General features: G+C 44.2%; 2 protein-coding genes across 8 annotated transcripts in view; both read right to left on the bottom strand.

Annotated features, from left to right (window-relative positions):
* The window catches only part of IGSF3 (immunoglobulin superfamily member 3), a 128,756-nt gene that overhangs the window by 53,930 nt on the left and 61,393 nt on the right, over positions 1-13,433 (bottom strand). For all 7 annotated transcript variants that reach the window (XM_060201821.1, XM_060201822.1, XM_060201823.1 and 4 more), the window contains one exon: positions 2,857-3,234. In XM_060201821.1, the coding sequence (XP_060057804.1) occupies positions 2,857-3,234 (378 nt within the window). The remainder of the gene's footprint in view (positions 1-2,856; positions 3,235-13,433) is intronic.
* On the bottom strand, positions 9,305-11,679 carry LOC103115723 (rRNA methyltransferase 3, mitochondrial). The gene is given in 3 exon segments (XM_007525518.3): positions 9,305-9,658; positions 9,660-9,980; positions 9,982-11,679. Coding segments are annotated over 3 exon segments (726 nt in total). The 5' UTR covers positions 10,302-11,679; the 3' UTR covers positions 9,305-9,573.

Below are 13,433 nucleotides of genomic sequence, written 5' to 3'. Positions count from 1 at the left end.
GACAGGACAGAGAAAAATAGAGACAGGAGGGAAAGACAGAGAGGGGGAGAGAAAGATAGACAACTACAGACCTGCTTCACTGCTTGTTAAGTGACCCCCCTGCAGGTGGGGAGCCCAGGGCTCAAACCGGGATCCTTACGCCAGTCCTTGCGCTTTGCACCATGTACACTTATCCCACTGCGCTACCACCTGGCCCCCACTCCCCAATTTTTTAAAGAGGTTTGATTTTTATCTAACTCGGTGTTACAGTGATCCACGCTAGAAGGAAACTGCAGGATGGAGATGATTCAGGCAAGTGACAGAATTTTCCCTGCAGTGGCTGGTTGGGATTATACCTGGACACTAAGCACCACTCCTCTAAGATTTGATAGTGCCCTAGCCACAATTCAGGTTGTCTTGGTGCATTTCAGCTCAGGACTGGTCTTGAAAGTCTTCTGTAGGGATGCAGACTTGTTACAGAGAGAGAAAACAGAAAGGCAGCTCCAGGTAGATTCCATTGTGAGTAGCAGTGGGTCACAATGTTTACCAGGTCAAAAGATTAAAAATACAAAGGCTTCAGCCTGGGAAGTGGAGCAGTGGTAGAGCTCTAGCCTTCTAAAACATTAGGTACCGAGTTTATCTCTAGCACCACGTATGCCCGAGTGCTACTTTGGCCTCTTTCTCCTTTCTCTCCAGCTCATGAAACAAAATTAATCTTTTTATTTATTTATTTATTTTTTTTTTCCCTCCAGGGTTATTGCTGGGCTCGGTGCCTGCACCATGAATCCACCGCTCCTGGAGGCCATTTTTCCCCCTTTTTGTTGCCCTTGTTGTTGTAGCCTCGTTGTGGTTATTATTATTGCCATTGTTGATATTGTTCGTTGTTGTATAGGACAGAAAGAAATGGAGAGAGGAGGGGAAGACAGAGAGGGGGAGAGAAAGACACCTGCAGACCTGCTTCACCGCCTGTGAAGTGACTCCCCTGCAGGTGGGGAGCCGGGGGCTCGAACCGGGATCCTTACGCCAGACCCTGCGCTTTACGCCACATGCGATTAACCCACTGTGCCACCGCCCGACCCCCAAAATAAATCTTTAAGAAAAAATAAAGAGGGCTGGGTGGTGGTGCACCTGGTTGAGCACACATGCTACAGTGTGCAAGGATCCAGGTTCGAGCCCCCAGTCCCCACCTGCAGGGGAAAGCTTCATGAGTGGTGAAGCAGGGCTGCAAGTGTCTCTCTGTCTCTCTCTGAATCTTCCCATCTCGATTTCTGGCTGTTTCTATCCAAAAAAAAATAAAGATAAAAAAATTTTAAAAAAAGAAAAAGATAAAATAAAGATATGAAGGCTGTTCCACTTTGCTGCCCAAGCCATTAGTTGCAGCTTTTCTGATCATGATTAACACATGGGCAAAAAAAAGGAAAAAAAAAAAAAAAAAGAACCCTGACTTTTAAAATTTAATTTACTATCTTAATATTTTATTTTATTGCCTCCAGGGTTATCGCTGGAACTCGGTGCCTGCACTACAAATCCACTGCTCCTGGAGGGCATTTTTTTCCATTTTTGTTGTCCTTGTTGTTGTTACTATTATTGTTATAGCTGTTGCTGGATAAGACAGAGAGAAATCGAGAGAGGAGGGGAGACAGAGAGGGGAAGAGAAAGACACCTGCAGAACTGCTTTACCACTTATGAAGCAACTCCCATGCAGGTGGGGAGCTGGAGGCTTGAACTAGGATCCTTATGCTAGTCTGTGCACTTCACACCATGTGCGCTTAACTCACTGCGCTACCGCCCAGCCCCCTAATTTAAATTTTTTATGGTAGAGACAGAGGGGCAGAAAGAGACCATAGCACTGAAGCTTCCCTCAATGTGGTGGGAGTTGGGCCCAGAACTGGGTCATGCACATGGAAAAACCAGCACACTGACCAAGTGAGCTGTTTTGCCAGTTCACCTGGCAATTTTAACCTTCACACAAGCAGACACTATGACTCAAGGCTGCCCAGAGAATACTATTGCCATCCTCTCCACCTAGAACTTCCTCAATCCTCAATGACAACACCTGACCAAGGGCAACAGCTAGTGCACTCAGAAGATAGTACCCACCACTTCCTTACTTATAGAGCCAAAGGGTCCAGGACAGCTGCCCAGATAGGACTTAAACTTGTGGTTCTGCTCACTTCCTGATTCAGTGATGCCTGAGGAACCCAAGAGTCCCGGCAAAGGTATGCTACTTCCCAGAGCCCTCCTTCACCTCGCACCCAACTGATGTCACATACTTAACCTTCTTGGTCATTTCTTCAGCTTGCCAGCCACAAATGTCCTCAGCTTCTATTTTCATATCCCCTTTCACCAGCCAGAAAATTAGTCAACCTTTGCTGAAATGCTTCACACTTGCCTTAGCCCTTCTTTTAAGTTTTAGCCTCAACCTTCTAAGATTTATAAGCGAATCCACACATATCACTCACTTATGCCATCTGTTGACCTCTAAAGTATCTGGGGCATTTTTTTGTAAAAATCAAATTAAATTATTTCTGGAGGTGGGACCCTGTGAGGGAGGGGAAGGTGGTTGGCTGATTGGGTCATCAGATTGGAGCCCTCATGAATGGGAACAGTATCCTGACACAAGGAATTCCAAACAACACTTCTTGTCCCCTTTCAACCATAGAAGGGCACAAGAAATCAGCCTGTGATCAGCAAGGGGGCCTTTTGCTGAACCAATGGGATCTCAGACTTCCAGCCTCCAGAATTGTGGGAGGTGAATGCTGGCAGTCCAAGCCCCACCAGCCCACTGCCATCTGTCACGGATACCAAACTGGACAGGGATACTGGGGGTGGAGGGGAGGGGTGGACCCTGGTCACGTGCACGCTGCAGCTCCTTACCATTGAGGTTCATCTTGGCACTGTAACTCCCAAAGTACCGCTCATCTGTATTGGGGGTGTGGCACTCGTACTCCCCAGCATCCCTGGCCTGGAGGTCAGTGATGTGCAGCAGGGCTGAGTTCCCCTGGATCCTCTCCACATAGATTTTCCCTCCTCGGACACGTTGGGTGTAGATGGCGTAGGGGAAGGAGGAGTCCATGGTGCTGACGATCTGGACCTCACGCTCAGGGGCAGAGGGCAGGTAGATGGACCACTGGAAATTCTGCTCCGAAGGGCCCTGATAGTTACTGACGTTGCACCAGATGGTGATGTGGGAGCCCTCAGTGCGGTACAGTGGCCCCTCTTGAACGGCTACCTGCCGCTGTGCTAACGCCACACCTGCAGGGGGAAACACACACATACGTTCAAACACACACGTTCACAGACTTGTCAGACCAGAGAGCAAGGTAGGCAGCCATCAGCAAAGGGTTTGTGATTTGTGCACCATGGCACCAACAGAAATAGCTTGCTGGCCCTGGCTCAGGCTCTGGGTGATTTATAAATATTAATTAAAACCCTCGGTAGTGAAACATCGCCTGATTTGCATATATGAGAATTTGATGCACTTAGGACAACGGGGTCCTGGAACTTTTTCAATGCTGACCCTTGGGAATTATATTTCATATCTCTGTCATTTCAGGGACAGCTTTATATCTATTTATGAATGTTGCTCATAAAGTTTTTAATAAAGCGAGTAGGTAAACTTGAGTCCTCGGCACAAATTTTGAAGAAAATAAATAAAAAGCAAGTGCCTTGCAATTTTGCTGAAGTGAAGCATGCCTCTGGTGATTTGAGGCAGGAGGGAGGGATCTTCTCTTTGGGGCTGCACCCTGTGTTTCAAATGCAGCCATTGGCAGAACATCATGTGGAGGGACATTTCCCACCCCTTCTTCCGTCCATAAATGGAGACTGAGCTAAGCTCTTGTAGGCCGCTGCTGATTTTAGCTGAGGACATGCAAACCTGAATGTGAGGGGTGGAGGCAAAAACACTCACAATGTGGCCCAGGAGGTGGCACAGTGGACAAAAGCATTAGACTCTAATACATGAGGTTCCAGATTCAGTTCTCTCCAACACATGTTCCAGAGTTGATGATTCTCTGGTTCTCCTCCCCACTATAAATAAACCTTAAAACAAAATAAAATGGCTGGTAATGGGGGACTGACAACTCAGAGCAGTAACAAGAAAACTAGTCTCTCTTTGAGATCATAGTTGAGTTGTCCACCAGCCCCTGCCTTCTAGTGGGGATATATTTCTTCACATACTGGGGGCATGGAGGTAGGGTGAGCCTGGTACATGCATGATTTCACTACTGTGGTGCAGTGAAAATTTTTCTTTCTCTCTGAGACACACACACACAGGGAGAGAGAGAGAGAGAGAGAGAGAGAGAGAGAGAGAGAGAGAGACAGACAGACTACAGTATTGGATTTCCCCCTATAACATTCCCACATGATGCCAGGGCTCAAACCTGGGTCAAGTACATGGCAAAGGACACATCCTACTGAGTGAGCTCCATCTCCAGTCCTCCATGTGTTTTTCTTTTTCAACTTCATCATCACTTAAGTAAATGTTGATTTACTGAACTACTGCTATCACAAGGGTACATTTCCACAAGATATCAGTACATCTTACCTCCTGCCAAACCATCATCTTATCCCGCCACAGCCCTTAGGTCCCCAATCTTCCCTAGTGTTCCTGCCTTCCCCTTCTGAATTCCCAGACCTGCTGTGAGAGACTTCATTCCGTTGAGGATTCACCTTGCTTTTGCTTCTTAGAGCCCACTTGTGAGTGAGATAATCTGGTATCCCCATTCTCTTCCCTGCTGATTTCTGTTTGACATCTAAGTCATAACATGGTCTCTTCTTGCAGATTAAGGAAAGAGGTTGGTTTAATTCCTCAGTCCATGCCAGCACAAGGAACATGTGTCTGGGGGCGGGGGGAGCACACCCCTTCCACCTTTCCCAGGGTGGCAGGCACAGTAGTGTGTAGCAGACAGAGCAGGGGACAAGTGAATCTGGTTGTCCTCCTGGACAAGCTGCTTTTCCTCTCTGAACTGTAATCTGTCCATCTATGAGATGACTACTAAGAAGGCTTTGCAGTGGTCTAGCACATATGTCAATGCCAGCTCTAGCCTCTATTAGCTATTGATTCTGAATGACGTACATACCCTTTCTGAGCCTCAGTCTCCTCATCTGTGAAATGGGTATAATGATGTAGGCCACATATGTTATTGAAAAGACCTAGTAAGATAATGTAGCAGAGGGCCTCATCCACAATTAGACCTCACTGAATAGAGTTGCTAGCCTTGACCTCTCCTGGCTGAAACTTTCTACGGTTCTGGACGCACAGAGGACAGACCTTGGCCAGGGGTCATATCAGGCCATTCCTATGGTATCTTGTCAATGACATCATCTTTTTTTATTTTTAAACATTATTTTATTGATTTTTTTTTAATGAAAGAGAGAGTCAAGGCAAGACCAAAGCACTATTAAGCTCTGGCCTGTGGTGCTGGGGATTGAACCTGGAATCTTAGAACCTCAATTATGAACGTCTTTTTTGCATAACCACTATGCTGTCTCCCCAGCCTTTCTGATTCATTTCTTTCTTTTTTTTTTTTTTTGATGACACCATCTTAAGGCCACCCATCTTCGCCCACAGCTGCAGTTTACTCTAGTGAGAGCTCCTCCTGCTTTAAAAGAGAACTGCCGTCATCAGTGGAAACTTATCTGAAGTGGATCCAGCAGAACAGCTGAGACAACTCAAAACTCTCTTGGGAAACAGTCCCGAAGCCGGGGGGGGGGGGGGGGGGGCTCTGTCTCAAAGTAGGCTTATCAAATCTGCAAAAGGAGTCTTTCAACCAGATACTGTAAGGTAAGCCCCGTGGAGAATAAATTCTGTTGTTGTTTTTCTCTCATTTGTGCAGCAACCCTTCTGTCAAACAGTATCTTCCATGGGACAGCATTTGGGCTTTGGCAATAGAAGTAGGGAAAAATGAAAAAAAGGGGGGGTTAGAGCAAAAGACAAGTCACTAGATCAAAGTGGAATGTGAATGGACTTGATGTGTTCTAGTTGACAGCAGTCATCACGGTATTGAAAAACACCAGGAAGAACACACATTCACTTCAAAATGGTAAAATCTAGTCTATCACATTTTGACTATGGGTATTCTTCCTGTGACAATTAAAAAATATAGATAGATAAGGAATATATATATGGAAGAGAGAAAAAGAGAGAGAGAGAGAGAAACATTTGACTCAAATGTCTGCAAGACTCCTGAAGTGCAGAACACTCTGAACACCCTCTCACTACCTTGCTAATATTTAAGACTCCTGCATTTCATGTTTCACAGAGGACAAGAAGAACCTGCTGCAAAGATGGGGAGCAGAGGGAGGAAGCCAGAATCCTCTTTGCAGACACCACTTCTTAATTCTTTTATTTTTAATTTTTTATTAGTGATGTAATACTTATTTATAGAACGGGTATAATTCCACACCATTCCCACCACCAGAGTTCTGTGTCCCCATTCCCTCCACTGGAAACTTCAGTAGTTCTCCAAGGTCACAGATGTGAGTTGACTAATATTTCTATAATTATCTATGTTTATATACATTTGCCCATTTTATTTCTTTTTCTCAATTCTGGACCCTCACTGCAGTCCACTGGGAAAGACTGGACACTGGTAAAGCCTGGGGCCACTCACCAGCTAAAATGTGAGCCCTTCCAAGGCTCAAATCCCAGCACCAAATGAGAGGTGCTTTGACACCAGAGGGCGCTCTGATGCCATGGTGTGTCTCCCTCTTTTATGTGAATAACCTGTAGCCCTGGGAGGTGGTTAAACTGGTATATCCTATGCCTCCAATGTGTGAGGCCCTGGGTTTGATTCCCCAGCAAAGCCTGAGCTCTGGACTTTCTCATTCTCTCAAGACAACATAAAACTGCAGGGCCCAGACACCACCCACTGTAACTGATCTGGGGGTACAGTGGGAGCATTAGGATTATTTTGTATTGAATAAGAGAGAGGGAAAGAGAAAGACTAGAGTCAGAGCTCTGACACAGGAGGTGCTGGGGACTGAACCCAGGACCTCATATCTGCACCTTGTCATCTCCCTGACACGTTTTCATTTCTTTCAAAATATTTTACTGTCTTTTTATTTTAATGAGAGAGATACAGAGACAAACAGACATACACACACACAGGGGGGAGGGAGGGAAGGGGGTAAGAGAGGATGAGATATATATAGAGAGAGAACAGAATACTGCTTAGCTCTGGCTTATGGTGGTGCTGGGGATTGAACTTGGGACTTTACAGATTCAGGCATGAGAATCTCTGTATAATCACTATGCTGTCTCCCTAACCTCCCCAGGAATTGTTTACAAAATTCTAACACATATTAAGGTAAAAAACTAGGGTCTACTTATACAGTGCCAGCTCAGGTACCCCAGTGGAAAAAAAAACATATCCTAATGAAGGCTCTTGACAAAACTAAACTCCTCCTCCCTTTGAGGGCTCTCCACTGAGGAGGTCAACAAAGTTGCATTGTCCTCCAGTGAATAGGCTGAAGAGGGCAGCTGAGGCCCTTCAAATCTAGCTGCTGTGAGGCAATAATAAGCTTACCCAGGGCACAATCTATTTACACGTCAGACAAAAGTACTTGATCATGGCCTTATACACCAGTCCCCTCCACACACACACCACTCCCCCCACGCCTTGGTAAACCTTACGGAGAGGTCTGAATGAGCCAGAGTATCAAGGTCAAAACGACTTGCCCAGATAGGAAGCAGATTATAAACAGCCCTGACAAATAATTACAATAAAAGTACCAGCTTGTACTTTACCCACATGCATTCAGCTGCACCTGCTAATTAAAAGGCTCCTTAGTGTTCTTCCCGCCCCAATAAAGGTCTTTGACCCCTGGAAACGTTGTGGCTCTTAGGAATTCGAGCTGAAGGCAGAAATAAACTTTTTTGGGATGGGGTGATAGTATACCTGGTTCAGAGCATATACACTGCAGTATGCAAGGACCTAGGTTCAAGTCCCTAGTCACTACCTGTAGGGAGGAAGCTTCATGAGAGAAGAAATAGTACTGTAAGTCTGTCTCTTTCTATCTTTTCCTTGTCTCTCAACTTCTGTTTTTATTAAATTTGTTTACATTAAGTTTTTCTTGGGTTGGTGAGATACCACAGTAGTTAGGCAAAAAAGGATTTTCATGCCTGAGGCACCAAAAGTCCCAAATTCAATCCTCATATCACCATAAATCAGAGCTGAGCAGTACTTGGGTAAATTAAATTAAATTACATTTAAAATATAACAGAGGCCAGGCAGTGGCGCACCCAGCTGAGTGTAAATGTTACAGTGTGCAAGGACCAGGATTCAAATCCCAGTCCTCACCTGCAAAGTGAAAGATTTGTGAGAGGTAAAGCAATACTGTAGGTATTTCTGTCTCTCTCTCCCTCTCCCTCTCTTTCTTGCCCTTCCCTGTCAAGTTCTCTCTGTCTCTATTCAATAAATAACAGAAAATTATATATTATCTGCATAGATAAATTAAATTAATACATCAATTTCTCCTTCTGGGTATTTTCATTCTTCTCCCACACTCTATCCTTTCCCTGGCACTTCCCCTGCTCAAGCATTGCTGGGCACTTCTCTCAGACACTGCTACCTCAGGCAGACCCAGTGCCCAACTTTAACCAAGCCCAGCCCAATCCCATAGGCCCTTCCAGCTGTCCTCACAGGTGCCAAATGAAGTCTCCTCTTGGACAGGGATCACAGTTTTCTTAACTTTTCTTTCTCTTTCTTTCTTTCTTTCTTCCTTCCTTCCTTCCTTTCTTTCTTTCCTTTTTTTTTTTGTACTACAGACATTCCTGCACTCTGTTAGTTGTTTTTGCAATAAGCAAATATCAGTTCTGCAACTTAAAAAAAGAAGATCAAAGTGTTGTATATAACTATTCAGAAAGGACTAGACATCAGGGCAAAAAACAGGAACAAAAAACACAGGCAAATACAGAGCAGACGAGGATGAATGTAGCAGGTAAAAATCTGGCTCTATCAGTAATCACTCTAGGTGTGCCAATTTAGGAGGGTGGGCAGAAAGACACAACCTAAATATGCCTTCTCTACAGGAAACCCAGTTTCATTATAAAACACATACAGAATAAAGGTAAATGAATGAGGGAAAATATACTAAGGCTAATGAGAAGAAAGCACTAGCAGTTACATTAACTTCAAACAGGGTCGACTTCAAAGTAAAAAAAAAGTCATAAGGTATAGAAGGGCATCACATAATAACAAACAAGTCATTATTTCAGTAAGACATAAAAATTCTTAATGTGTATGCAAATAACAAGAGAGTGTTAAATTATAAGGCGCAAAAATGAACAAAGGAACAAACAGAAACATATGCACCATTTTATTTGTCATCCCCACCCACCCCAAATACATGTGTGTGTACATATATCAACAGATATATATGTATACATACGTGTAAAAAGTAGTGAAGATGGGCAATCAGAAAGAAATCTGACTTTTGTTATTTTTTTAAGGATGAGCAGAAATTCACAGAAGTTCATATTTTTCTAATAACAACCTGCTGGCACCGTGCCTGCCACCTGATTCTGGTCTGGGAAGCCAAGGTCACTGACTGCCGGCCTTCTAACAACGGTAGGATGAGCAGGACACAAGCTCAAGCCTGACAAGGCTGACTTCCTTGACCTCTTCCGTAGTGGTAAGTCCTGCCCCTGCTGAAGCGTTCCACCCTTGCCTGCAGTTCTTTTCCCTTCGAAAAACAGGATGCTTGCAGCCATGGTGGAGTTGAGGCTCTCCACACCAGGCACGACCGGGATCAGCAGCCTCTTGCCCCCAGTGCTCTCTGCCAACTGCAGGGACTCCAGGCTCACTCCATGCATCTCCCCACCTACCACCACGGCTGCTGTTGTTTCTGTCCAGTCCAAGTCACAGCTCTGGACTTCAAGTTCAGGAAGCCAGTCTTCACTGGCTTCAGTTTGTAGAACCTCCTCTTGCTCATACTTGTGTTGTCGGGCAGATCCTTAACTATGGTCACTGTCTTTACAAGACATCTGGGACTGGGCTAAAGCCACAGTTGTCAGCCACATAGACCCGGGTGTCGTTGGGCAGGTAGGTGGCCACTGATTTCCAGTCCAGATTGTTGATGGTGGGCACCTGGAAATGTGCACCCATATCTGCCCACAGCACTTTGGGGTCCCAGGCATCCACACAGCCTTTGGTGAATAACACTTTGCTACAGCCTATCCCAGCAACAGAACTCAGAATAGTCCCAAGGTTTCCAGGGTCATGGAGATTGTCACAGATCAGCAATAAGGGTAATGAATGGCAAAGCTGAGCCTCTGGGTATTTCATCTTAACATGGTCGGTTTGGCAAAAATCCCCCATTATTCCTTGCGGTTTTACTATGTCGGACCGATCCCTGATATCCTCAAATTTCACTTTAATGAGGCTGACACCCTTCAGCTTGTCAAAGGGTAGCTCCTTTATGTATTCCAGACAACTAATGAAAAAAGTTTTTGAAACAGCACCAGACTTGTGTGCATCAGCTATCAGCCTGTGACCTTCCAGGAGAATCTTTCCTTGCTTTTCTCGAAATGATCTGGACTTAACTATTGTTGCACTCAGTCTTTTGTCCCTGGGTTAAGCCTTATCATAGCAAAGTCCCAATTCTTCCCAGGTGCTGGGAGTCTGGGACTGGGTCATCTGAAGTGGCTGCTTTGGTGGCAACTCTCTGGGAATGGTGTCAGCCGCCACCTTCTGGATTTGCTTCTTAGGTCCAGGCTTCCGTTCGGCCGCCTGGCTGCACACTCTGCATCTTTTATGAGTGCAGCCATTTTGCCCAGTGTTCAAAGCACATCTTTTAAAATTACTCTGATTAAGGCAGTTGAGGAATGGCAAACCCAGTTGAATGCACATGTTATAATGTGCAAGGCCCCCGGTTTCAAGCCCCCAGTTCCCACCGGCAGAAGGGAAGCATTGCAAGCAGTTATGTAGTACTATAGGTCTCTCTCTCTCTCTCCTTCTCCCCCCCATCTTCTTCTTTTTTTCTTTACTGGGGGATTAATGGTTTATAGTCAACAAAGAAATACAGTAATAAAAAATAAGATACAGTAGTTTGTACATGTATAACATTTCTCAGTTTTCCACATAACAACTCAACCCCCTCTAGGTCTTCTGACATTCAGTTACAGGACCTGAACCCTTCCCCCACCCACTGACTACAGAGTCCTTTACTTTGGTGCAGTACACCAAACCTAGTCCAAGTTCTACTTTGTGTTTTCTTATTTTTCAAGTTCTTCTTTTTTTGATTTATTATTGGTGATTTAACAATGGTCGACAAGATTGAGAGATAAGAGGGTACAAGTGATACAGTTCCTACCACCAGCATGCCATATTCCATCCCCTCCACTGCAAGCTTCTTTATTCTTTATCTCTCTGGGACTATGTACCAAATATTTCTAAAGGGCACAGAAGGTCAGAGGTCTGGCTTCTTGAATTACTTCTTTGCTGGACATGGGTGTTGGCAGGTGAATCCATACCTCCAACCTGTCTCTCCCTTTCCCTAGTGGGGCAGGGCTCTGGAGAGGTAGGGTTCCAGAACACATTGGTGAGGTCATCTTCCCAAGAAAGGCAGGCCAGCATCATGGAAGTATTTTTCAACTTCTGCCTATGAGTGAGATCATCCTATATTCATCCTTTTGTTTCTGACTTATCTCACTTAACAGGATTCCTTCAAGCTCTATCCAAGATGGGCTGAAAACAGTGAAATCACCATTTTTAATAGCTGAGTAGTATATTATGTATATATACATAATATACTACTATTATGTATATATACCAAAACTTGCTCAGTCACTCATCTGTTGTTGGACACCTGGGTTGCTTCCAGGTTTTGGCTATTAAAAATTGTGCTGCTAAGAACATAGATATACACAAATCTTTTTGGATGGGTATGTTTGGTTCCTTAGAATCTATCCCCAGGAGAGGAACTGCAGGGTCACAGGGTAGGTTCACTTCTAGCCTTGTGAGAGTTTTCCAGACTGCTCTCCACAGGGGTTGGACTAATTTACATTTCCACCAGCAATAGAGGGGGGTTCCTTTGTCCCCACGACCTCTCCAGCATTTGTTGCTGCTACCTCTGATGTATGATATTCTCATAGGGGTGAAGTGGTATCTCGCTGTTGTCTTTATTTGCATTTCTCTGATAATTAATGACTTGTAGCATTTTTTCATATATTTTTTTGGCTTTTTGGATCTTTCTGTTATGAATATTGTGTTCATATCCTCTCCCTACATTTGGATGGGATCATTTGTTTTCTTATTGCTGAGTTTGGTGAGCTCTTTATATATTTGGGTTATTAGTCTCTTGTCTGATGTACGATACACATATAAAGATCTTCTCCCATTCTGTAGAAGTCTCTTTGTTTGGGTGGTAGTAGCTTTTACTGTGCAGAAGCACTTTAATTTGCTGTAGTCCCACTGGTTTATTTTTGTTTTAATCTTTTTTGTAATTTTATTTGTATCATTGAAGATGCCTTTAAAATTTAGATGGAAAAGAGTTTTGCCAATATTTTCCTTTACGTATTTGATAGTTTCTGGTCTAACATTCAGGTCCTTGATCCACTTGGAATTTACTTTCATGCTTGGTGAAATAGAGTGGTTCAGTTTCATTCTTCTGCATGTTTCAACCCAATTTTTCCAGCACCATTTGTTAAGAGACTGTTCTGTCCCCATTTAATAGTCCAGGCACCTTTGTCAAAGATTAGATGTCTGTAGGTGTGGGAGTCTTCTTTTTTAAGAGTTGGATCATCATCTTTTTAAATATATATTTATAAATATTCTTTTTATCAGTTTATTTTAGTTACTTATTAGAGACAGAGAGAAATTGAGAAGGGAGGGGGAAGATAAAGAGGGGAAGAGACACCTACAACCCTACTTCACTACTTGTGAAGGTTTACCCCCTGCAGGTGAGGATCAGGGGCTTGAACCCAGGGTCCTTGCAAACTGTAATGTGTGTGCTTAACCAGGTGCACCACTGCTTGGCCCCTCTCTTCCTATCTTCCTCTTCCCTCTCAATTTCTCTCTGTCAAATAAATAAAACCAAACAAATAAAATTTAATCTCTGATTAAACCTGACATAAAACTCAACTTTGAGACACACCTACATCACTGCCTCCAAGATTATTATATAGCTGCCTGATTGAACTGTTATATTCTAGACCTGAGAGACCCTATCCTGAAAACTGATTTCCCCAAATACTCTAAAATCTTCAATTAAGCTCCCTCTTCTTGCCAGGAAGTGGTCAGAGTGCTCACTGCCATTAAATCCTCAAGTCTGAACAGTCTGATAAGTCAGAAAGTAGAAAATTAGTAAGGAAGGGGCATGGCAGTGGTGCACCTGGTAGAATACACACAACAGTGTTCAAAGGCCCAGGTTAAAGCCCCAGTTCCCACCTGCAGGGGGTGAGCTCTCTCTCTCTTCCTCTATCTTCCCCCTTCCCTCTCAATGTCTCTCTG

Source organism: Erinaceus europaeus, chromosome 11 (genome assembly GCF_950295315.1).
Source record: "Erinaceus europaeus chromosome 11, mEriEur2.1, whole genome shotgun sequence".
Classification (NCBI taxonomy): domain Eukaryota; kingdom Metazoa; phylum Chordata; class Mammalia; order Eulipotyphla; family Erinaceidae; genus Erinaceus; species Erinaceus europaeus.
The sequence above is the reverse complement of the archived record's forward strand: the minus strand, read 5'-3'. Positions and strand labels throughout refer to the sequence as shown.